This window comes from Centroberyx affinis, unplaced genomic scaffold (assembly GCF_046629955.1).
Source record: "Centroberyx affinis isolate AG114_WGS23_722 - 3 ecotype Tasmania unplaced genomic scaffold, CSIRO-AGI_Caff_v1 ptg000441l_1, whole genome shotgun sequence".
Taxonomy (NCBI): Eukaryota; Metazoa; Chordata; class Actinopteri; order Beryciformes; family Berycidae; genus Centroberyx; species Centroberyx affinis.
Window position 1 is genome coordinate 73,174 of NW_027279104.1, and position 23,306 is coordinate 96,479.

Sequence of the window (23,306 nt, forward strand, 5' to 3'; positions counted from 1 at the left end):
TATAATATTATACCAGCTTGAAGTTGTTGGTCTAGTATCATCCAACCAGCATTGCAGAATGGAAAGCCGTGCACAGTGCCAGAGTATGCTCAGAATCTTTTTGTAAGATACCAGATTTAGAATATTTGATTGCAATCCAAATATACACTGTAGCGGATTGAGTTCTAAAGAGTTTTTGACTATGCATGGCCTATCTTCACAACATGTCAGTTTTTGTGTGTGTCTTTCTACCTTCTTTAATGTTTTGTCTATCTGTCTGCCTTTTCAAATTGTGCTTGGATCCCGCAATTGCTGCTTGCGGCTATATTTTTCATTATTGTTGTTGTTGTTGTTATTATTTTAACTTATAACAGGGCAGCACCAATCTATTCCGGTTTAGTGATTGATTTGTGAGCAAGCAAACATATGACAAGTTACCTTTAGTCTTACACAAATTTATTTCTATTGTTACTAAATCTACAACTACAACTTAAACAGCAACTATACAGGAAACAAAAACACAAAAGGGAAAATGCAACACAATCTATACGGGAGGACTAGGGGAAATGTCAACAAAATGGCATGTATAATTGGAAGAGTTATAGAATGAGAAGAAAACCAGATTCAGTAGAGCTCCCCCTGGTGTCATAAACATGACACAACAGTACAGGGAGAATCAAGTGTCTGCAGCGAAAGGCGAGAAGCCTTCTATCAGTAGTAGTATTTGGACTACCAGTATTAGAAACAGTAAAAGTAGCAATAGTGGTCATAGACCACAACGTGAAGTTGCTTGTTATAGTGCCACCATGAGGCCAGTTGACGTGGGTTTTGATGCCTTAGTAGCGGCTGAGACTTTGGACCTATCTGCCAAGTTTGGTTGCTGTAGCTCTTACGCAGTGTTTCCCCTATATGCACCTAGCCGCTGCTGAAATATGACCGCCGCTGAATTCCAATAAACTTGAAACTGAATGTAATATTATGAAATTGAATGTATTTGCTCTGAAACTGTATTCAGTTCTCACAATTCAGATTCAGTTCTCGTAATTCAAATTCAGTTCTTGCAATTCAATTTCAGTTTACTGAGACACACATCCTGGTCGTTGAGGAAGAGCAATCGAGTGCAGATTCACAGATCCCTTCTGTTAGTAACGGTATTTGTTAACAGTAACTTAACACTTTTTAATCAGAGAAATATAACACTGCTCAACACTCGCATAGAAAGTTACCAGGAGTGCAGTGCAAAGACACACCACAAGTAATTAATCCTAAACAACCACTGCCACAAATTTCAACCTGTGGGAAACACAGGTCCGTTGTCGTGAGTCAAAATTTTATTTTTCAAGTTCCTATAGGCCTCAGCTGTTGGACAGCCCTTTTCATTTATAGAAAAATCTGTTGTATTTTGCTATGCTTGCCCTGCATGTTTAGTCTGCATGTTTGGCTTCATGTTTAGTGTTTATGTCTCTAATTAGGCCTATAACTTCTGCAGAATTAGTAAGGTTAATCATTTGAATCTTGCTTGGTTTATTTTTTATTTATTTAGCCTTTATTTAACCAGGCAGGTCAATTAAGAACAATATTTACAATGACGGCCTGGCATCTTGCTTGGTTGATTAACTTGTTTAGTAGGCCTATAGACGGGCGGAGCAGGAGCAGCAATTTTACAAGACATGGCATTATTTCATTATTTCATTATAATATTTGATCTATTATACATATTGGGCCTCATAGTTCTGTTTTGTTGTACTGTCAAAATGCAAAATGGCACGTCTTGAATGTTTAATTGAGTCTTTCATTGAGGAAAAAGCTGTTTATAGATTAAACGACTAATTGGTAATTTATGTGGCTGACGATTGATTAAGGACATTGCTTAAAATTGGCATCCCTAGTTTCCAGAAGAAATGTCACTAACCAAGTGTGGCAACACATTGGTTTTTAAGTCAAATGACCAAGGGGAGCCAGAAAATGTATCTTTGTTTCAAGAAAGTAACCGCGAGAGGTGGCAATACGTTGAATTTACATAGCCATCACCACTCATATCACCCAGTCTGAGTAGTTAAAATGGGTTCCTCGGCAAAAGGAAGAGAGACGATGCAAACAACTGGACAGCAGTCAATTGATGGAGCTTTCACAATGTCAACAAAATACAAAGAGAGTTCCAGGTGGAAAGGGTTGGTTGCAAAATTCTTAGCCAAAGAAATGGTCCCTTTTTCAAACTGTGGATAAGCAAGCTTTCCTCAAATGATTCACACTCAATTGTCAGTATGAACTACTAGGAACAACCTACTTTATACAATCATGTCAGAAAACAGGTACAGGATCTTAAATCTAAATCACAGCATTTTTTGACCTCAGATATGTGGTCCAACGTGAATACGACACCCTACATGTCAGTCATGGGACATTTCGTCAGTAATGGATGGAAGCTTGAATCCAAGTTTTTTTCCAGAGAGCCATACTGCCGATAACTTGACTGAAGCAGCAGAGGACTGGCAGCTGGATGCCACAAAATTGTCTGGCAAAATCACAGACATTGGGGCCAATATAGTCACAGCAATTTGCCTGGCCATAGGGTAGTCTGCATTTCCCACTCTGATGGCATACTTATGTTCTGCCAGGTGATATTGCAGTCTTTTTTTGGTACGTCCAATACAGAAAACCTTGCATTCCAGACCCTCCAAACTGTAAATCACATGGGTACTTTTACAGTTGATGAAGTGTTTGACTTTGTACTCTGTGTTGGTGACAGTATCCAAAAAAAGACTTCCTTTTATGATACATTTGCACAATGATTACATTGGCCACATTTAAATGAGCCTCTAGGCTTCTCAATCCAGGTGCCTTTTGAGGTTGCAGGGAGATAAATATGAACTAGTTTGTCTCTTAATGTAGGACTTCTTCTAAAGCTGATAACTGGTGGATCCAGAAATGCATCACGCAGTGAATCATCACTTAGAATGATACTCTAGTTTTTCTTTATAATGTGTTTGACTTTATGAGCTAAAGTACTGTACTTGGTTACAAAAAGCATACGATCTAGAATGTCCCATGGTTTTGATGTCTTGCGTTGTAGTAGGGTAGATCGTTCAAGTTGCTTTTTTTTGTACATGCTTTTTGAAGGGCTTGTCTTTCTTGTATCCCCTGGATAGGAAACAAGTCTCCAATTCACTAGATTTCACCCCAAAATCTTGTTCATCATCACAGATTCTTTGGATTCTCTGATACTGGCCAAATGGTATGTTCTGCTTCAGATGTTTAGGATGGAAGCTATCCGCATGCAGAATGGTATTCTGCAAATAGAGGTGTGCAGGAAGCCCTCCTCATCTTTACTGATCCCCAAATCTAGTACTGTTCAAAATATTGATGGAATTGAACCATTCTTCCTCTTTGCCTGCGTACAGCAATATCATGTTATCAATATAAACGCCCCCACCAGATAATTTGGTCAAAAAAAGTTGTTTTTTATTGAAATTTTGGTTGTTATGAACAACACTTTGACAACACTCTTGTCTCCAACAGATAATTGTCGATGATGATGACAGCAAGGTGTGGTCATTGTATGACGCGGGGCCCAAAGAGCATAAGGTGTCCCATCATCTTCCTTCCACCAGTCAGTGGAACAGCAGAGGTATTCTTCCAACAAGTCCTGGCTCTAACGGGCTGGGGCTACAGAGTAATCTCGGTGAGTTTGATGACAAAAGAATCTCTGATGCTGAGGCATCAGGGATGCACAATTATGTGGAAAAAAAAATGAACAAAATCTTAATATTGCCTTGTACAAATTAGAAGCAATATCAATGATTCTTTGTCTCCCAGATGCAAGGTAACATCATACTAGTAGTGCAACTTTTTTAGCTGTTTGCTAGCTTTTCATCTCAATAGACATGATCACCACTTCTGAAACAAAACATGTCAAGCTTGAAAAATCCTTCTGTCCTCCCTGAAGTAAACTTTTTATGGCAGCATTCCCTGTCAGTTTATAAGACCAGTATTTGTGTCAGTGGTTTAAAAAAAGGAGATGATGCCATATGAGTAAACATTTTCTTTTTAAACGCACATTATATATAGCTTAGATCAGTGCTCTGACAAAACTTGAATGCTTACAATGGCATGTGGGAAATCAGTGTAATCAGTGATGTTGGTGAGTGGATGAGTGTAAGAGATGTAAGTATGATGTAAGGTGCGGAAAATAAAACCCAAGAAAATGCAATCAAATGCCAAACTAAAGCCAAATTGGCAACCCCTGGCAGTACCGGGCCCAGGTGCTGCCAGTTTGCGCTGATGACCCTCCCGCTCTGCCCCCAGACACCTGCATAGAAACATATACAGACAGCACATAAGCACTGGCAGACAGAGTGGGGAGTACTCAAGTCTAGTCTACTCAGACTAGACTTGAGTAGACAACAGACTAAAAGCCACGCACAGAAACACAGATTGGGCTGTTCAGGCCTTCAACTCCACGTACTCTTTACACTATTTATAACAACTCAATATCAAACCTCTATAATTGTTCATTTAAAACTGTAGTGTATATTAAAAAATGATGTTCATGGGCAACACAATACAAAACAAATTCCCTAAACTCAAGGAACTTCAGAAACAGATAACATGTAAGCCCAATGGCTAATAAGTAAGTCCCAGGTAGCCCTGTGATAGGCAACTGGCTAATGTGTATAAACAAGTCCTGTTTAACTGTCCTGGTAACTGGTAATTTGTGGCTCACTACAAATCTGTGTCACTGTCAGTGACTTTTTGTTGGGCAGTTGGCGTGTGTGGCTTTAACAATGGTGCATTGTGGGCGAGTATTTACCATTGTTTTCATTGGTGTTGGATGCGGTTGGTATAGAGAATTGGCACATTGCCCAAGAGGTTGAACGGGATAGGATGTTAATGAGAAAGTTTATCAATGGAAGGGATAATTGGTTTGACAGTGGCAGCGGTACCAAAACTAATATACATATATAGTGGAGGTGGAGGTGGTGGAGGTGCTCAACTCAAAATGCGAAAACAGAAGTGGCAATTGTGGGGACCAAGCACACAATGAAAAGACAGATGGACAAAACATTACGGAAGGTACACAGACACACAAAGTTTCATCATCCACGGTACTAGTTTACAGCAGAGTTAGGCTAGGAGAGGAGTGTAGCTTAGTCTGACTAGTTGGTTGATAGGGATGGGTATCGTTTAGATTTTTTCCGATACCGGTGCTAAAACGAAACTTTTAAAACGGTACTGGTGCCTAATCGGTGCCTGAACCGATACCTTCTTTAAAATAAACTGTGAAAAACGACATTAAAGATCGCTTTTTTTATTGCAAAGAACTTGAATATATTAATAAATAAATAAATAAATAATAATAAAAAAGTCAACTACAATAATTTAACAGTAAATAATAGTGACAATACTAGTAAATAACAGCAAAAGAAATACCAAGTGCAAATGTCTAGACTTCTACAAATTCTTCTACTCTTCTACTTCAGCAATTCTTTTGCAGAAATATAACCATGTCTGCTTTCTCTGGCAAAATATATCACCTCTCCTGACGTCAACATCACCATTTGCTATTTATTGTAACATTCTAGTTATTCAAAGTTTTTTTTATGAACTAAACCTATTTGTCCTTAATTACTTTTCACATGTTACATATTAACAAATAACTGACAGTTTGTATGACCGGACATTATAGGTAATGAAAGCAACCCGCTTCTTCTTTTATCTGATTGGCTAAGCGACCAAAATGTGACATTGATGAGCGCCACTGCTGTTTGGCTTTCAACCAAAAGTTGGAAGGCGAGTCGCATGGGAGAGGAAAGCGGCAGGCACATCATACCAGAGGAATACAGTGGATTTCAAGCCGTGCCTCCACACGAAAACGTTAGTGAAGGTGTGTGCGGCGGTTTCAGAGCACCGGAGGGCAGATATTTTAATCGGCAGCGCAGGAATGGCACCGAAATGAGGCACCGAAATCTGCGTTGCAATTTGGTCCGGTAGGTACCGTTTGCATAGGAACCAGTGCCATAGTGGTACCGTGTTTCGGTACCCAACCCTATTGGTCGAGCAGACTTATTTTGGATTTTTTGATTATTAAAACTATCTTTTTCATTGGTTTGATTTTCTAATTGTTGCAGTTTTGATTGCTCGTATTAGGCAACTGCCACTCGGCCGGTTTATCTGTCGAACACTAGGCACAATAGGTTAGCTACATGTTTGCTTTTGAGTCTAGCATGTGCTTAGGCTACTTGAGTGCATTTCTGTGTTTAGAAGTTAATGAGTAAGTTAACGTTAACTCACTATGCGCCGATTTCTGATCCTCGAACCACGCACCACTCCCGACTCAGCTGGTAGCTTCTCCTCCTTGGAGCATAACACTGGCCCCAGTACAAGTACCTCCTCTCCTGTTAACAACACAGCTACGCAGTCTGAGAAGGGACACACTTGCACCACTGCTATTGGTGATGCTGACCTGGTTTATTTATTTTTTTTATTTGTGAAAAAAGTCTTTACTGATACACTTGTTATGGGTCAAGGAGCTGTATAACAGATCATGTTTTCACATTGAGAAACACGTCCTTATTGAAGTGAAGAAATAGAAAGATGTAAAACTAAACGAACAAAAGTGAAATGGATTGACATTTCAAACAATAAAAAATAAATAAAATACACAGAAAAATACTGACATGGTGGGTGGTAATGAGTCTAGTTTTACATCTAGTTGTAAGTTATCAATAATTATATTTGTATGTGTTAGAGAGGATCAGGTCGTCTACTAGAGCCCATTTAGATACCATTTGTATAATTGTCAGATTGTAACCTTAACCAATGAGCCATTTTTCAATTTCTTGTACTTCATCCAGTTTGGATATCCATTGACCATGTGTTGGGGGTTCAGATTGTTCAGGATAATAAATTTTGCAGCAGCTACAAGCAGTATTTGCAACATGTATATCTCTTTTCTGCTGCTAAGACCCTCTGGTATCACATGAAGAATGGCTGTTTTAAAATCTTGTGGGAATGCACTGTCCCAGAAGTTTTTAAGTGTCGGGCATGTCCAGATTATAGTATTGATTGCCGTTCTCGCCACAAAATCTCCAATAGGGACTACTATCCGTGGTATCTGATTTGGCAGTGAGTGGTGGTGTCCTGAAGTATCTGGTTCTAGGGGGTGGGGGGGGGGGGGTCATGTAAATTTGCAACTGACGACAAGCTGGATATTAGGGAAGTGTAATGCATTCACGTGAGATAATATCTCAGAATTCTCAGAAGAGAAAAGTTTTCATGGAAAAAAAAATTCTGCTCTGTTTTTCTGAATTAACGAGATACCTCAAAATCCTGCGAGAAGCTATAACCTGCATGGAGTAGCCTACAGTATATTACTTAAAGAAACAAGTATCTCCCAATATTTCAAACCAAAATCAAAATAAAACAGGATTAAACTAAACAGGCGGGACATGTTTGCGTCCATGAAATCGAGCTCTCAAGTAGGAATGAGAGCTTCTCTTCTTCCGTAGGATATTGATGCAGACATTTTGAATATTTTTTGTATTTCTCTCCACACTTTGATTGTAGACTCATGTAAAGTCATGACTCATGTTGAGTCATGTAAATTTGCAACTGACGACAAGCTGGATATTGATGCAGACATTTTGAATATTTTTTGTATTTCTCTCCACACTTTGATTGTAGACTCCACATATTACATTCAGGGTCCCTTAAATTTGGATTACAGAAGGGGAGACCTGTTAGAGGTAACAAGGTGCAAAAGGATTATTCTGTATTTCTATATTGAGTACTTAAAGAGTAACTAAACCCCACCCAAATTTTTAGTGAAGCCTGACACCTAATGGTGAAAAGTAGGGTACTGCACTGCCAATAACAGATGAGCAGTGCAGTACCCTACTTTTCACCATTAGGCGTCAGGCTTCACCAAAGACTTGGGTTTGGAGTTTAGTTACTCTTTAAATCGTCTATCATCCATATTACTAGTGATCTGAGTTGTGCTGCCCAGTAATAGTTTAAAATTGGGTACAACTAACCCACCACATCTTTTAGGGAGCAGCAGTGTTTTATAGCATATCCTTGGGCGTTTCCCTTGTCAAATAAAACATGAGATCATTTTATTTAGTGAATCAAAAATATGGTTGGGGATATGTATAGGTAGCATTTGGGAAAGAATAGAGAAGTCTCTGTAAATATTCATCCTCACTGTCTCCACCCTTCCCATCAAAGAGAGGGGTAGGACATTCCATCTGTCCTGATCTATCTTAATTCTATATAAAAGTTATAATTTGCCTCAAACTGTTTATCTAAACGGAGGGATACAAATACTTAAGTATTTACTACCAGTAATAGGCCATTTAAAGCGGCAGTAAGCAATTTGTCTGACCACTAGAGGGCGACAGAAACAGCAACACATTTGCAGGGCTTAAAGACCTTTTATCCAATCCAGGGTTTTATCCAATCATATTCAGCAAAGCAATATTTTACACTTACCAATGGAATGCGAGCAAGTTTTTTTTTATCCAATGAACAGCAAGCTACTTTCTATCAGAATGTAGCACCGATTCCGTAGTGTAGCACAGCTGAAATATGGAAATGAAGTTTATGAAAGCTGGTGAAGATGCACGCGTCACTGAGACAGGAGTAAAAAACAAACGGCGATAGAGATGGATTGAATAAACGGGTGCAGACGGGAAACCGTTTGACACTTGGTGTGACAAATTAAGGGAACTGGGTGTTTGTTCTGCACTGTGTGCTCAACCAGCAGAAAGAAAGTACTCTTTCCGCATGAGGTAAATCCCAGACACAATGCCGCTATGCGCGCACTCCGATATCTGACCACATTGCCGGGAGTGATAGTTACAGCGGCAATGACAGACGGGAACGTGACCTGTCTTTCACAATTTACAATCGTCATTCAGCATAAAAATGTGGTTTGGCTGTTCTTTACCGAGCTCCCCAGGGGTCACCTGGTAAGAAAAAAATAATTGATGTGGAAATCCATACGGGCACCAATTGGTAAACCGCGCACGGTTTTTAGTAAACCGTGCCCTCGAATTAGTAATCAGTGCGCACGGAGTCCTAAACCATGCCCGTGGATTAGTAGACCGCGCACATTGATAACGTCAAACAGGGACACCACAGCGGCCCACAGAGCTGCACACTTTTTCTGCAAGCATGATTTATAGGGAGTAAATGGGTTTCATATTGTCACCAAAACACACATCGGATCATAAATTAGACCTACTGATGTGATCAATCAATGGTTATGGTTCACATATAGGCCTAGGTGCCTAATGGCTATTACAGCTCACTACAGGCTATGTATGCCAAGCGGTGTGTAATGGCTCTGGCTCACGGTATGTAGGCCTAAAAGTCCCTCTTTGATGTCATCAACGTAGATATTACAAATCTGTGTGGATAGTTTACTAGTCCGTGGGCACGGTTCAGGAGTAAATTGTAAGAAAACTGTGCCCACAGATTTCCCATAATTTTTTTTTTGTACCAGGTGACCCCTGGGGGGCTCCACAGTTATCCTTATTGCACTAGGTTTATGGAATAATAATGCTGTATGTTGAATATTCATTCATTCAGCACAGAAATGTGTGAATTGTTTTCATTGTTCTTGTTATTGGACTAGTTTTATAGAGAAATAAATGGTGTAATGGTGCAGTGTGCTTTAAGCCCTGCATTTGTGAAACACACAGCAAAGCCACTACAGTACGGAAGCCTATGAAGGACAAATGGAAAGATAAATGCTAATAGCTAAGATAAACGTACCTGCTGAGAAGTCTCACCGGTTACCAGTCTCGCTTTGACAGAACTTTCTCCCGCTGAAGGTTACATGTCCCGTAATGACAAGTGAAGAGGTAGGTAGGAAATTTACTAGTTTAACAAGTTTGCACACTTGCTTCATTGATTCTGCCATTATGAGAAGCTTTTTCAGGAATGGGAGGGGTCAGGGCCACTTTTAAACAGTGAGGGAGGTGCCAAGGTACTTTAAAAAAATGAAAAGCTACTGAATGGCCCGGGAGGAGCTTAATTCCAGAGTGGAATTTGACAACAAGCTTTAGAAAAGAGGTGAAAACAGCAACACAGCTGGCCCACGTGTGTGGATATCGGTTTATATCATTATGTCTCAATTAAATCTCCTGTTTCAGGGTTGGTTAGAACGTCTGATATCGCTTATTGCAGGTTTAAGAGATAGGGTATCCTTAGTGTGTTGAGAAACAATGCCTCCTATCACCATGGCTTCTGTTTTATCCACATTAACTTTATATCCTGAATAATATCCAGGGTTTCCCCCCCCCTCTCTGTTGATTGATTTGTCTGTCTGTCTGTCTGCACGGGAGGTGCACGGACCCGTCTGCACCTCCCATTGCACACACGGGCGTGAGGGATATTTTTTTTACATGCCAAGAGGACAAGCTAATAGTTAACGTTATTCGGAATTAGGGCTGTGACGGTTACCGCATTACAGCATTACCGCGGTCATGTGACACCTACCGCGGGGTTGAGCTCATTACCGTCATCACCGCATTTTTTTTTTGACGTTTTATTGTATACTTTATGAAATATTACAGGCACAGCGCCAAAAAAGCACTTGAGTAGCAAAACGGCAAAAAGGGACTTACCAATTAAATGATAAACGGTAACAAACTGTAAAAAACATGACAGGATTGTTCATCTGAATTTACTGAATGGAATTGTTGGAATGTGCCTTTACATAGGCCTACACACTCATCTCATATTTCATATAGCCTATGTTACTGTATATATCGTATACAATAAAAGGAAATAACCAGCATGAATAACATCATACTATAGAGCAAGGGATCTCTGTCTGTCTGTGTGTCCTTCGCATATCTCGAGAACAGTTCGTCCGATCTACTTCACACTTGGTGGGTGTATTGTTGGGGATCCAAGGACGTACAGTGTCGGATTGGACATGTGACACATTCAATATTAATTAATAAACTTTGAATAAACATGCGAACAGCGCTCTGTGCAGCAGCGGGGCTCAAAGCAAGCGACTGATAGCCTACGCCTATTTTGAACGGGCACTGCACTTGTTTAATGTCAAATATTTATACACATAATGAGCTCTGTCCATTAAATCCTTTTGGGAACGTGATTACGCAGCACCTGTCTCGCTCTCCTCTATTCCTCCGACCGACAGTCAACATTCTCACAGGATTTCTCTGAAGCGGTTCTTTGGCATGGCTTGTCTGAAAAAAGGCTGTTTATGTCGAGTAGCTGTCGATGTTCATGTTTGGATATTCCATGGAAATACAGAAGCGCAATACTACTGCGCAATGAATGCTTTCAGGTCATCCACAGACAGGCGATCGCATGCTTCATGTCTCTGTGCGCCTCGCACTGTTGTTCTCTGAACACCGGGGGTCGCTGGAAGCAATATTTTTGAAAGAGGGGCGTTGAGGTGTTCTTGGGGGGTGTTTGTTTAAGGCGAGTTTACACCAAAGATTCACGACGAGACGAGTTGAAACTTGCCACTACTTAGAGGAGACGGTGTATCGTTTCCATACTCTTTACTTCAGTGTTTCAGTCAGCTTTCTGTAGCGCAGCTTCATGCTGCCACAGGAACGGGACGTCAGAGTATCATCTATAAAATTTCGAAAAAATGGATGCTCTCTTCCTTGGTATTCCCCATGGAGGAAATTAAGAGTTTCTTCCTCTTGAAAGCATTCATTTCTCCCGAGCATAACGCTGTGTTATCGCCGTGGTTACAAATTTATAAGAGGGATATTGCGCTGACGGACTTCCCGTGAAAGCAACTTAGCGTCTAGCATCCAGACACACACTATAACACTATTCAATTCAAGTGGCTTTATTTCACTATAGCGCCAAAGAGCGCACGTCATTTTTAAATCGTTTAAAATGTACCAAAAACTGAAAATCAAGTTATCAGCTTTGTTTTATATATATTTCAAGTTGTCATCGATGAACCGGAACCGGATAATTTATCTGGTGACACTGAGACGTTTGATTTTCCCCGGGTTTAGTTGTCCTCCACTGGTAGATCTAAAAATGGCTTCGCCGGCTAAGTGTCACACTTTTAAAACCTTCTGGAAGCTGTCAGATTGTGCTGTGAGACAGAACCTGACCCGCCGTGTGTAGTGGAAAGTTACGAAGACATTGTGAGTTTAAGTCTTTTGATGGAAATCGCTTGTTCTTGTTCGATAAAACAAGACACAAGATCAGCTTCACTAAACAGCGGGACCTACCTGGCTCTCACTGCCGCAGACGGACGCTGTTTTCTGGGAGGCAGAGCGCCGAAGAGTCGGTAGGAGGACTGACCGGGTTGCAGCTACTTTTATCCATATAACGTTAAGTTTGGCAACTTTTTCCATATTTGTTTGGCGACTGTTACTGTGAATGACACTCAAGTAAGGAGACGGCCTGCATCACCTTGCCATGTATTTGGTACCAAATGAAAGTGAAAGATGTGTTTTTTAAAATGGAAAAACTTGTGATTGTCAATTTCTTTTTATTTTTGAGATATAGCTGTTTGTTTGGAATGAGCAAGAAAATGCTGATTTAAGTGAGAATTCCCAGTGAACTGCAGCAACATTCTAGAATTCTACTGGGGTCTATATCTTTAATAATAATAATAAGTCTATGAATAAAAGGAAATGTGAAATCCCAAAACATGGGACATTTACCAGGTTTAATTTGCCTGGAATAGCACAAAACAATGTCAGACCAAACTCCATTCAAAAATCTGCTAAATTAATTCTGCCCTATTTAATGCCAAAAAGTTACATGCTGCATAATATGTGACATAGGCTATGTGACATATGTGACCCGCACAAATCTGTTATTTGGCATTCAATGACATGCTTTTTAATGATATAACACAGAATAATAATCATACTAATACTACTACTACTACTACTAATAATAATAAGAATATCAATAAAGAATAAATATATAGGCCTAATATAAATATAATAAATGCTATAAATAATAATAATAATAATAATAATAATAATAAAAAACAGGATAATAATCAACATTAATATTCAGGGAAGACAATTAGCCTACATTTTATTTGATGGGGGGCAGTAAGGGACCTGGATAATGGATAGGGGGGCGCTGGCCCAAAAAAGGCTGAGAACCACTTAGGGCTGGGCGATATATCGATATTATATCGATATCGTGATATGAGACTAGATATCGTCTTAGATTTTGGATATCGTAATATCGTGATATGGCATAAGTGTTGTCTTTTCCTGGTTTTAAAGGCTGCATTACAATAAAGTGATGTCATTTTCTGAACTTACCAGACTGTTCTAAAACAGGGAAGGAAACCCTGTCTTTGCATTTTATTTTGATCACAGTCTTGTTTTAATGAAAGTGCTTGTGACATCTCACATGTGGCTTTGGCTTACAACTGAACATTTAGCCTACTTCGTGGAAAATACCGAGATATATATCGTGTATCGCCATTCAGCCTAAAAATACCGAGATATGATTTTTGGTCCATATCGCCCAGCCCTAGAACCACTGTTCTAAAGGTATGTCAGTAATCATATGTGTGAAATTACTTTACACGTTTTGAGGGAGAGACTTTCACATCCGTCTATCAGTGTGCTGTAGCCTGCTGTACTTGCAGTGTTTTTTTTCCAGTGTTTGAGAAATTAAAATTTTAAATCTCAACCCCAGCCGGTGTAAAAAGGCCAATATTGTTCTTGAACAGCTGCGCAAGCGGTTCTTTAGGGACAGACGTGGAATGGACATACCTGTAGCTTTTATTTAGAGTATAGACCTACACCAGAGAGGCTATAACAAATAGGCTACAGTACGATTTTGTTGCTCATTACTTATTCATAACTACGAGTCCTAGGCTATACGAGGCGCTCTAGTCTTGTGAGCACTGCTCCTCTCTGTACCTCAAACTACTTCTATTAACTCTTGTTCTCAGTATTTATCATTTCACAGGAAAATTTTAAAATATAATATTGATAAATATATCAATAGCCTACTTATTATACAAAATAAAATATTGATAAACAATATAAAATGTTGCAGTGTCTGGGGTTGGCGGTAAACCGCCAAACCGCAGGGGGGCACTACTTTTTCACCGCGGTAAGAAAATTTCAGTACCGTCCCAGCCCTATTCGGAATACAACTGGATTTCTGAGATTAGCACGCTGTATAAAGCTGGTAGTCAATATCCACTGAGTGGACTGATAACGTTAATATTAACTTTTTAACTCTGACTCTGAATGTTTGCTCCCTCAATCCAGATTAATATTGAAAAATATTTTTCAAAGAAGGAAAAGGACTCATCCTGAGGAGGAGCAGTCTGTACCAGAGATAGCTGCTAGGCAGTAAAACAGAGTAGATAATGTAACAATGTCAAAGGCTAGGAATTTAACGAGGTAAAGATAGAGGTGAAATTGACAGCACAGAGAGATGTAGCAGGGCAGAGGGTCAGAAAAGCAGATTTCTCAGTAACAAGACTACGCTGACCTAGTGCAAGCCAGGCCATTGATGTCTCGCCTCCTCTTGGCTTTCACACCGTAGTATAATACGTGTTCTTTATTGCCCTCTGCTTTGTAGTGATATACTATATAAGTGGCACACAACTATAACTATAAAAACATACAAAACAACAACTATAACTATACTGTTGGTTCCATCTCATAGCGATTTTTTGGGCTGTAGAGACAACAATAAAAATTTTCAACCAATCAAAATAAAGTTCTACAAAGGACGGGGTGGGAGAATTCGGTAGTTCACTGCAGTAATGGCATTGCTGCTGAGGAGCTGATTACAGAAGTCCAGAGGAATCCGGCGCTATTTGACAAAGACCATCGCCTCTAAAAAATGTTGAAAAGAAACGTGACTTAATGGTCAGGATCGGAAGTGCTCATGGGATTAGTGGTAAGGTGTGTTTACTGACATGGATATACTCGCTACCTGGAATATTTGCTACTTATCTTGCTAACTAACAAAATAGCATCATGTCTTGGCCGACCTGATCTGCCGAGGGCAAATCCATTATTATCCTATCTTTTTAATGGCTATGACCTGAAGGTAACGAGTAGCCTATTTAAAACCCGTTTAGCACGGTTAAATTACAGGTGTTTCTCTCAATATGTAGACTAGTATAGCCTCTTTGATCCACAGTAGATGTGGTGTTCAGAGTCCCCTACTGGTAAAGAAATTAACAGCTTCGCTTGGTGACTACCACTAGCTCTCATATAAACAAAGCACAATAATGTAATGAAAGCGCCGTAAAAGAGCATTATTGATTCTGCCAGCTCCTCTCTTGCTGCAATTCATGAACCCAAATCCTTCGGCTATGTCGTTATTTACCTTTGAGAGCGAGTAAAATAAAAGCATGTTGGTGAAGTAGTCATGCTCCATTTTTTCTCTGAATATTTGGCGGCGACGATATCGTAGTGTGAATACTTGAGCAACAGTGTATCGTTATAGTTTGTAGTTGTCGCTCTAGGTGTGAATGGGCCTTAACAGTGCAAACAACGCAATATCACGTATATGACCATAACTGTGTAGGTCTTGACAACTTTCGACAATGGGTAGTCACTCTTCTGTACACAGAACAGTGTAGCACTGTTTATATTTTTAAGTTATGTTATCTTTGACACAGAGTACTTGAAAGGGAGCACTTTAGATATATACAGGTCTTTAGTTATTTGTTTGACAGATGGAACTGTTTAAAACGGAGTACATTAGATAATTGTCCAGTCATCCAGTATGGGATCCTTTATTGATAATAGCCTATATATTGACAATATAAGAGAATACAAGACTAACCCCTACACCTGCTTCCCCTGTCGAAAATTCGGGGCCATAAGTGACACAAATGTATTTACCAGAAGAGACTTAACTAATTGTAAAACAGCATTGGAGACAGGGGACTCAACAAACATGCATCTAGCCTTTGCCGTTTGCAAACTTCATCCTCATGGGCAGAAATGAGGATGAGAGATGCAACTGGTGAAACCATATCCAACTTGTTAGGACAAAACCAGACAGAGAAGAACAGATACTATCTAGTATACTCGCTATGTAGTATACTCGCTCTAGCGAGTCTTGTGTTCAAATCAAATTAACATGGAAATGCTAATATGGAAATGCTGACACAACTTGTGTGTGCCAAATTTCTTGGCACACACATCAGCAACACTCTCAAATGGAACATCAATACAGACCACATTACCAAAAAAACCCCAGCAAAGACTGTTTTTCCTAAGACAGCTCAAAAAATTCAAAGTAAAACAAAACCTCCTCCTTCAGTTTTACACAGCCATCATTGAAAGCATACTCACCTCATCCATAACAGTCTAGTACGGCAGCACGGACAGTTACACACGCAAAAAACTGCAGCGCATGGTCAATAAATCATCCAAGATTATTGGAACCTCCCTCCCATCAGTTGAATCACTATCACAAATGCACAATCAAAAGAGCAAAAAAAACCCATCTCTGACCCCTCTCACCCTGCTCACCACCTTTTCCAACTGATGCCCTCTAGGAGACGCTATAGGTCCCTACCCACCAAATCATCCCATTTTAAAAACAGTTTTTTCCCCACTGCAATAAGGACTCTGAACACTTCTTACTAACCCTGACAGATGTATCTGCACTTTAAAACTCTTGTCAATCTTGTAAATATTGTCTGTGATTTCTGTCTCGTGGTAATCTGTGTATATTGTCTGTTGTGCCAGTCATGTGTCTAATGTGATGCTGATATCTGTCTTTGTTTGATGTTACTGACACTGTTGAATTGAGCTTACCCACCATGGTGTAACGAAAGCAAATTCCACCGACCTCGGTCGTGTGGTCATTAATTAATAAATGAAAAATAAAAATGAACAGGGTTTTGTATAAAGAGTGATGGGACTTGGGAGAGATGCAACTTAGAAAATCTGTCAATAATGATTCTGTTTGTAAACAGACAAAAACTGTCTGACAACAGGCAGTGCTATGGGTGGCATAAGGGGTTGAGTGCAGGCATTACTGCAAAAAAGATTGGCAAACATGTTCCATATTAATATATTGCTACAACCATCAACTGCACCTAGTAGTGGTGCATGCAATGCAAGCACAGCCATGTGCCAAAGCCTTTTTAAATACTGACACAGTCTGTCAAGAGAGCACTTCTGAACATTCTGGACACAGCCATTGCTGAAATTGAAAACAGGTTTTCAAAGAGACATCCTGACCTGATGAAGGCATCAAATTGTCCCTCAATCTAGTTCTTTTTTAGATTTTGGCATTTCTGAACCCTCTGCAGCTGCTTGCAGGCACAAAATCTAGTAATAGCCTGAGATATGAAATTCTTGTAGCAAAACCCATGTTGTTCAAGAAATTCACCACAGAGGTAGACCTCTCTACTGTATACAGACAAGTTAAAGAATACGGTGAAGCAGAGCTGCATGCACTGTAACTGCACTGGTGATTGTGGTATCCTCAGCATCATGTGAGAGTTCATTCTTGACACTGTCCCTTTTCTTAATACCATTCCGACAAATTATGCTACATGAGAGATAAAAGAACTTGGTTATTTTGACTCATGAGAAGGTAATAACTAATACTCTACTAATACTAGACATGGAAGGTAAATAATACTCTAGACATGGATGAGTATATTAGACTTTTTGGCCAAAAAAATATAAAACTATTGATATGATGTGAAAATGTGACTGGAAGTTAAGAAAAAACAAAATGAAAAATACAAAGTAGAAAGTTTAAAATGAGGGGGAAAAAAGTTCAGACATGTCCTCATAACATGGGGTAAAAATGTAAAAATGTAATTCAAGATGTTACAATTAACAAAATAAAGCTGTCCTCTTAGGAGTGGATGGCTGTGGGGAAAAATGAAAGAAAATCAAATGTTATTTATATAGTACTTTTCAGAACGAAGTTACAAAGTGCTTCACAGAGACAAGGAAGGGTAATAAAATAATACTAAAGCATAGGACAGAAAAAAAGAATAATCTGTTTTATTGTTTTTCAGTTGGAGCTTGTGCCGATAGTTTCAGCGTCTAGTCTATTTTCTCCGCGTGCATATTTCATGGAAATACACAATGAAAATACACTGTAGATGGTCATATTTGCATATCACCACAGAAGCATATATATATTCAATGATCAATGTACCAATATCTTCACTGTTGTTGTTGATTAATCCATGTGCACTGATGTGAATTTTAAATGCAACACATTGTAGGATGATGATCTTACCTGGTTTTGAATTATCACTTGATACTGGATACTTACTATTTGTAGGATACTTAATTTATTTAGGCCTATGTTATGAGAGGGGGGGTATGGATCCCATAGGCTTTCCTAACAATTACCTGATCACAGGTCACAAGGTTCTCCTCCTGTAGTGCAGGAGAGCTGCTGGACAGTGCGTAAAAACAGCCCAGCCACGACTTGGGCGCATAAATTGTAGTGAGCACCCCTTAAGGGCAGTTTATAGTAGTCGGCACAGGAGGAAAACGAAATTTCTGTCAGCCGACGTGGGGGAAAACAAATCACTGGAAAGTACTGATCTTGGCTGCACGCTATGAAAACATTCTTTAGTTTTGCCTTTTCTAAAGTCTAAAAAAGAAAGATATGCTGAAAAGTTGCTGTGTCGTGCACTGCATGGCAAATAAACATAAATATCCTGAACTTAAGTTCTATGTGATTCCGAGAGTGTGTGTGAAAACACGCCATGTAGTAGTGAGAAGACAGCAGACAGGCCATAATAGCAAAGGAAATTCACCCTCCTATAACTTGTTATGGCCCAGCAAACGTGTTCTGTAATTGTCTGAACAAGATTGCAATCAAATTTGCTATATTGGCATGGCTGCATAAATTCACAATATTAGCCATAACCATGTAAGGAAAGAATAACTATCATCACACAATGCATGACGAGGTTTGTTCCGGCAATCACACTAGCATTTTATACAGGAAATGCAATTTTCTAGTTGTAAATTTAAAATGCCAATGTGCCAGCTGCTTACCGGGCGATTCAATAAGGCGGCAGAAAATGTCCAGGAATGACACATCTGGCCATTGTGTAGGATCATTTGTCCATTCTTTCATGGAGTAAGGACAATCAGTTCTGACTATTGATAGTTTTGCGATATATCTAGCCAAGTCCTTTTGACCTAGCCCCTCCATATAACTTCTTTTATTCTTTTCCATTATTTGATAAGTAGTTTTCGCATTTTACAATGTCAGATTTGGCGCTTATACCATTAGTTTCAGTTGGGAGGACCCCGTTGTTTTCCCCCACGGTGACCATGCCCACAAGTCGATTGCGTGACGCCGACCTATTGAACTTTGACCCCATCGCTGGGTCAGCTGTCATGACAACATTATGGAACGTTCTTATCCTAAAGTCAGTTCATTCTCTGAGCTCAAACTAAGCTGTAATCAACAGCAATGGAAAACCATAGATTTGTAGAAAATTTTATAAGCACAATTACAATGCCTATTGCTGTGCCTATATGCTACAGAACGGGCAGATTATAGTCGCAGAGAGAACATGTGCATCAATTCAGATCAAAGTATTGTTTCTTTTGATCCATGCAGTTCTGATTTCAAGTCTGTTCCACTTGTCCTGGACAGTTGGACAACTATTAATATCCAATGCTGGCAATGATTGTATGAGTGGGAGGAGATTCATGGTTGGCCTAGGGACTGAACAATAGTATTTTACAATTAGTTAGTTAATTAGTTAATTTACAATACATTAGCTGTGATTGGTAACTTAGCCTACTTGAAAACCTTGAGGTGATTAACAGGCTGAATTCAAGCAAAACATTTCCATTTTCACAACATGAGGCCTACATGAAAAACCCTGTATAGAAAATAAACATGTAATTATGTATACTCCTTCTCATGTTGTTTTCTGTTGCTCTTAGTTGCAGTATCCTGTGTACTGGGATCTCTTGGAGTTCTGTGATGGATTTCGGAAGCTACTCGATCACTTGCAGCTGGATAAAGTAAGCCTATATTTGGCTATTGGTTCATATGTCTCTCTCTGTCTCGCTCATTCTTTATTTCTAATGATGAACTAATTATGAATACTTTTTTCCCCTTTGGTGAAGGTTCATCTTTTTGGTGCATCCTTGGGTGGATTCTTGGCCCAGAAGTTTGCTGAGTGCACACACAAGTCCCCCCGGGTGCACTCCTTGATACTGTGCAACTCATTCAGTGATACCTCCATCTTTAACCAGACCTGGACAGCAAATAGGTAGTCAGTTGATTTATTGACCATGTTGCCACCAATGATTGATCCTTATTTCCCAGATTCTATTCTGCCATGTTACATGAGTGAGTTAATGATGTTTCATTCCCATCTTCCTCAGTTTTTGGTTGATGCCAGCCTTCATGTTGAAGAAGATTGTTCTGGGGAACTTTGCTAAAGGACCTGTAGACCCTAAAATGGCAGGTGCAATTGACTTCATGGTTGACAGGGTAAGTCTTAAGGGGTAATTTCAGTGTTCATTTGTCAGGTAGTTAATGGCCTAAGAGTAGCCTATAGATAAGAATCGCATGACATTTCAAACAGGCCACGCCCACAAAGTGTGGTACAAGTGATATGCCCCGCTGTATTTCTATGGGCAAAACAAAAAATCAACTTTTTCTGTGGTTGCTTTTTCTGTATTCTGATTCATGTGAAATCTATATGGTGTAAATGATTTGTCGTTACCATTTCAGTTATCAAAGAACTGCATCATCATTAAAATGTTTTTTTTCTGGAAGTCACAAGATGCTAACAAGCTAGCAAACTTCCGTGCAAACTTCTGAGTCATATTAGCATTTTGAGACTTCAAGAAAAAACATTTTAATGATCTTGCTGTTGTTTGACAGCCATGAAAATTATTTACACCTTATCAATTTCACATAAATTATTAGAACACAGAAAAAGCAACCACAGAAAATGTTGATTTATTGTTTTGACCATAGAAATTGAATAGGGTTTTGCACTTGTACCGCACTTTGCAGGCGTGGCCTTTTTGCCACACCATTCTTATCTATGGCTAAGGAAACATTTAATATAAGTCATTGGTTTGATTCTCTTGGTAATGGTAAAAATAAGTGAAGCAAAATACTAGCTATCACTAAGGCTAAATGAAATGGAATCATTAGTGCAACCATGTCTTTTATAACTTTATCATCACTTTTGTTACAAGAAATCAAAGTAGTGTTGATTTTGGATGATGTGGCCATGGATTTTTAAACATATCCCTTATGAACTCCATACATTTAGCAGTAATGGTGGCTTAACCTTGATGTTCCAGAGAGCCCCACCGTGTATTCCAGTTTCAGTGTGTCCAAAGGCACATTTCAACCTCGCCTATCACACAAATGCATTGCAGCAAAGTTTTCAAACTTGGTAAATAGGTAACTTGGTGCTGTTACCTCTTATAGTTATTCGAGTAGAGTGATCTTGAATCAGTTTTGTCTATCAGATGATAATGAATGAAATGGATAAATCAAGTCTCTGATCCCAGGCTAGCAGCAGCGCTGTTAAATGCCAATGCTGTCTGTTTTGCTTCATTTCTCCCTCCATGTTTTCTGTGTCTGCTGTAGTTGGAGAGCCTAAACCAAAGTGAGCTAGCATCCCGGCTAACACTAAACTGTCAGAACTCTTATGTGGAGCCACACAAAATAAAGGATGTTGCTGTGACCATTATTGATGTAAGTTCTAAGCATTTTTGTATTGACCAGGTAAATAATCTGTCCCAGTTGAGGTTTATTAGGTATACCATCCATGAGTGTCTGACTGATGAAATTAAATATTGTATTACTCGTTTATGTGTCCATTTTTGCTGTTGAGGTGTTTGATCAGAGTGCACTCTCATTGGAAGCCAAGGAGGAAATGTATAAGCTGTATCCAAATGCCAGGCGAGCTCATCTCAAAACAGGTGGAAACTTCCCTTACCTGTGCAGGAGTGCAGAAGTCAACCTCTACATACAAGTAAGGAGGGACACTACTCATATTGTTAAGAAGTGATGGCTAATGTGTTCTGAAAATGGCAGCTGCAGAGGAAGTAGGCTTGTTGGGGTGACAAATGTTCCTCATGGTGGTTTCTGGCTGGAATAAATAAAATAAAAAAAAAAGTAATCTAGTGCTACTCTTTGGTCATTTTGTATTCACAGATTCATTTGCGTCAGTTCCACGGAACAAGATATGCTGCCATCAACCCTGCCATGGTAAGTGCTGAGGAGCTGGAGGTACAGAAGAGTCACCTGAGTGATGACAAAGACACTGAAGATGACCAATGAGACTACATTGCCCTTATAGCCTCTATAAAAAGCAGAACTATGGCTGCTTTCCCCTGACCATCAAATAGCCAGACATTTTCAACCATTACCCACTGACCACAATTCTTTACACAGATCTACTGAGCCCCTCATTTCAGAAGGGCTTTAGTTAGATCACCACTGTGGCATTTTTTTCTATGAAGCTGAATAGTCAATCAAGTTCAATTGATTATATTTGTATTTTACAGAAGAAGCAATATTTTGATAATCACTTGTACATAAGTTGTAGTTGGCTGCTTTGCTTTGAAAATGTTGTATGATGGCACCATGACGCCTTTGCCTTATGTGAAATGAAATTATTTGTTGCACTTTTAAATTGCCCAAATCTCATGTTTTCCTCAAGTTATGTTTCTTTTGTGGTTTACTAGCAGTTTACAATTGATCAGAAAGTCAGAAAATGATCACACTGGTGTGCAATTAAATAAAATTGTTACGTTAGCCATTTATTTAGTAATACAGTAAAAGTACTGAATTTCATGTGTTGTGCAATGGTGTTATTTCTACCCATATGGTGTGGTGATGCAAGTTAAGGTATTTGCCTTTTCAGTGTGGCAGTGCAGTAAATACTCCAAGGACCCTATCTCACACCCGGTGCAAAGCGGCACAAAGGGCAGCGCAACTGTCATTGCTAGTTTCCGACCTACGCAGTTGTCATTTTCACGGCCAGCGCCCACGTTGTGTAAATAGCAAATGTACTTGCGCCCATCTTTGCGCCCCGGGGGTGTTGGTCTTAAAATGAGGTGTGGTCAGGTGCATTGTTGGCGCATTGTTGGCGCATTGTTGGCACATTGCTATCTTGAGGCAACGGAAAGCGATTGTGCCATTGACCAACAAAAACCTGGTAAAGTCTGTCAGTCTCTCTCTCTCTCTCTCTCTCACACACGTTACCATGCAAAATAGAAAAATAGGATCATCTACTATGAAAATTTGCACTTTACTTCATTCCTGACATGTATTTTGTTGCCAAATTGCCATATACTTTAACCATTATGCAGTGCCAA

General features: G+C 39.5%; 1 protein-coding gene across 1 annotated transcript in view; it reads left to right on the forward strand.

Moving 5' to 3' along the window:
* spg21 (SPG21 abhydrolase domain containing, maspardin) overlaps nucleotides 1–22,776 on the forward strand; it is a 35,070-nt gene extending 12,294 nt beyond the window's left edge. Inside the window, 8 exon segments of the mRNA XM_071516988.1 lie at nucleotides 3,499–3,546; nucleotides 3,548–3,661; nucleotides 19,896–19,976; nucleotides 20,082–20,227; nucleotides 20,343–20,451; nucleotides 21,571–21,678; nucleotides 21,818–21,958; nucleotides 22,141–22,776. Coding sequence (XP_071373089.1) covers nucleotides 3,499–3,546; nucleotides 3,548–3,661; nucleotides 19,896–19,976; nucleotides 20,082–20,227; nucleotides 20,343–20,451; nucleotides 21,571–21,678; nucleotides 21,818–21,958; nucleotides 22,141–22,266 — 873 coding nt within the window. The 3' untranslated portion in view covers nucleotides 22,267–22,776.
* Nucleotides 22,777–23,306: the final 530 nt, after the last annotated feature.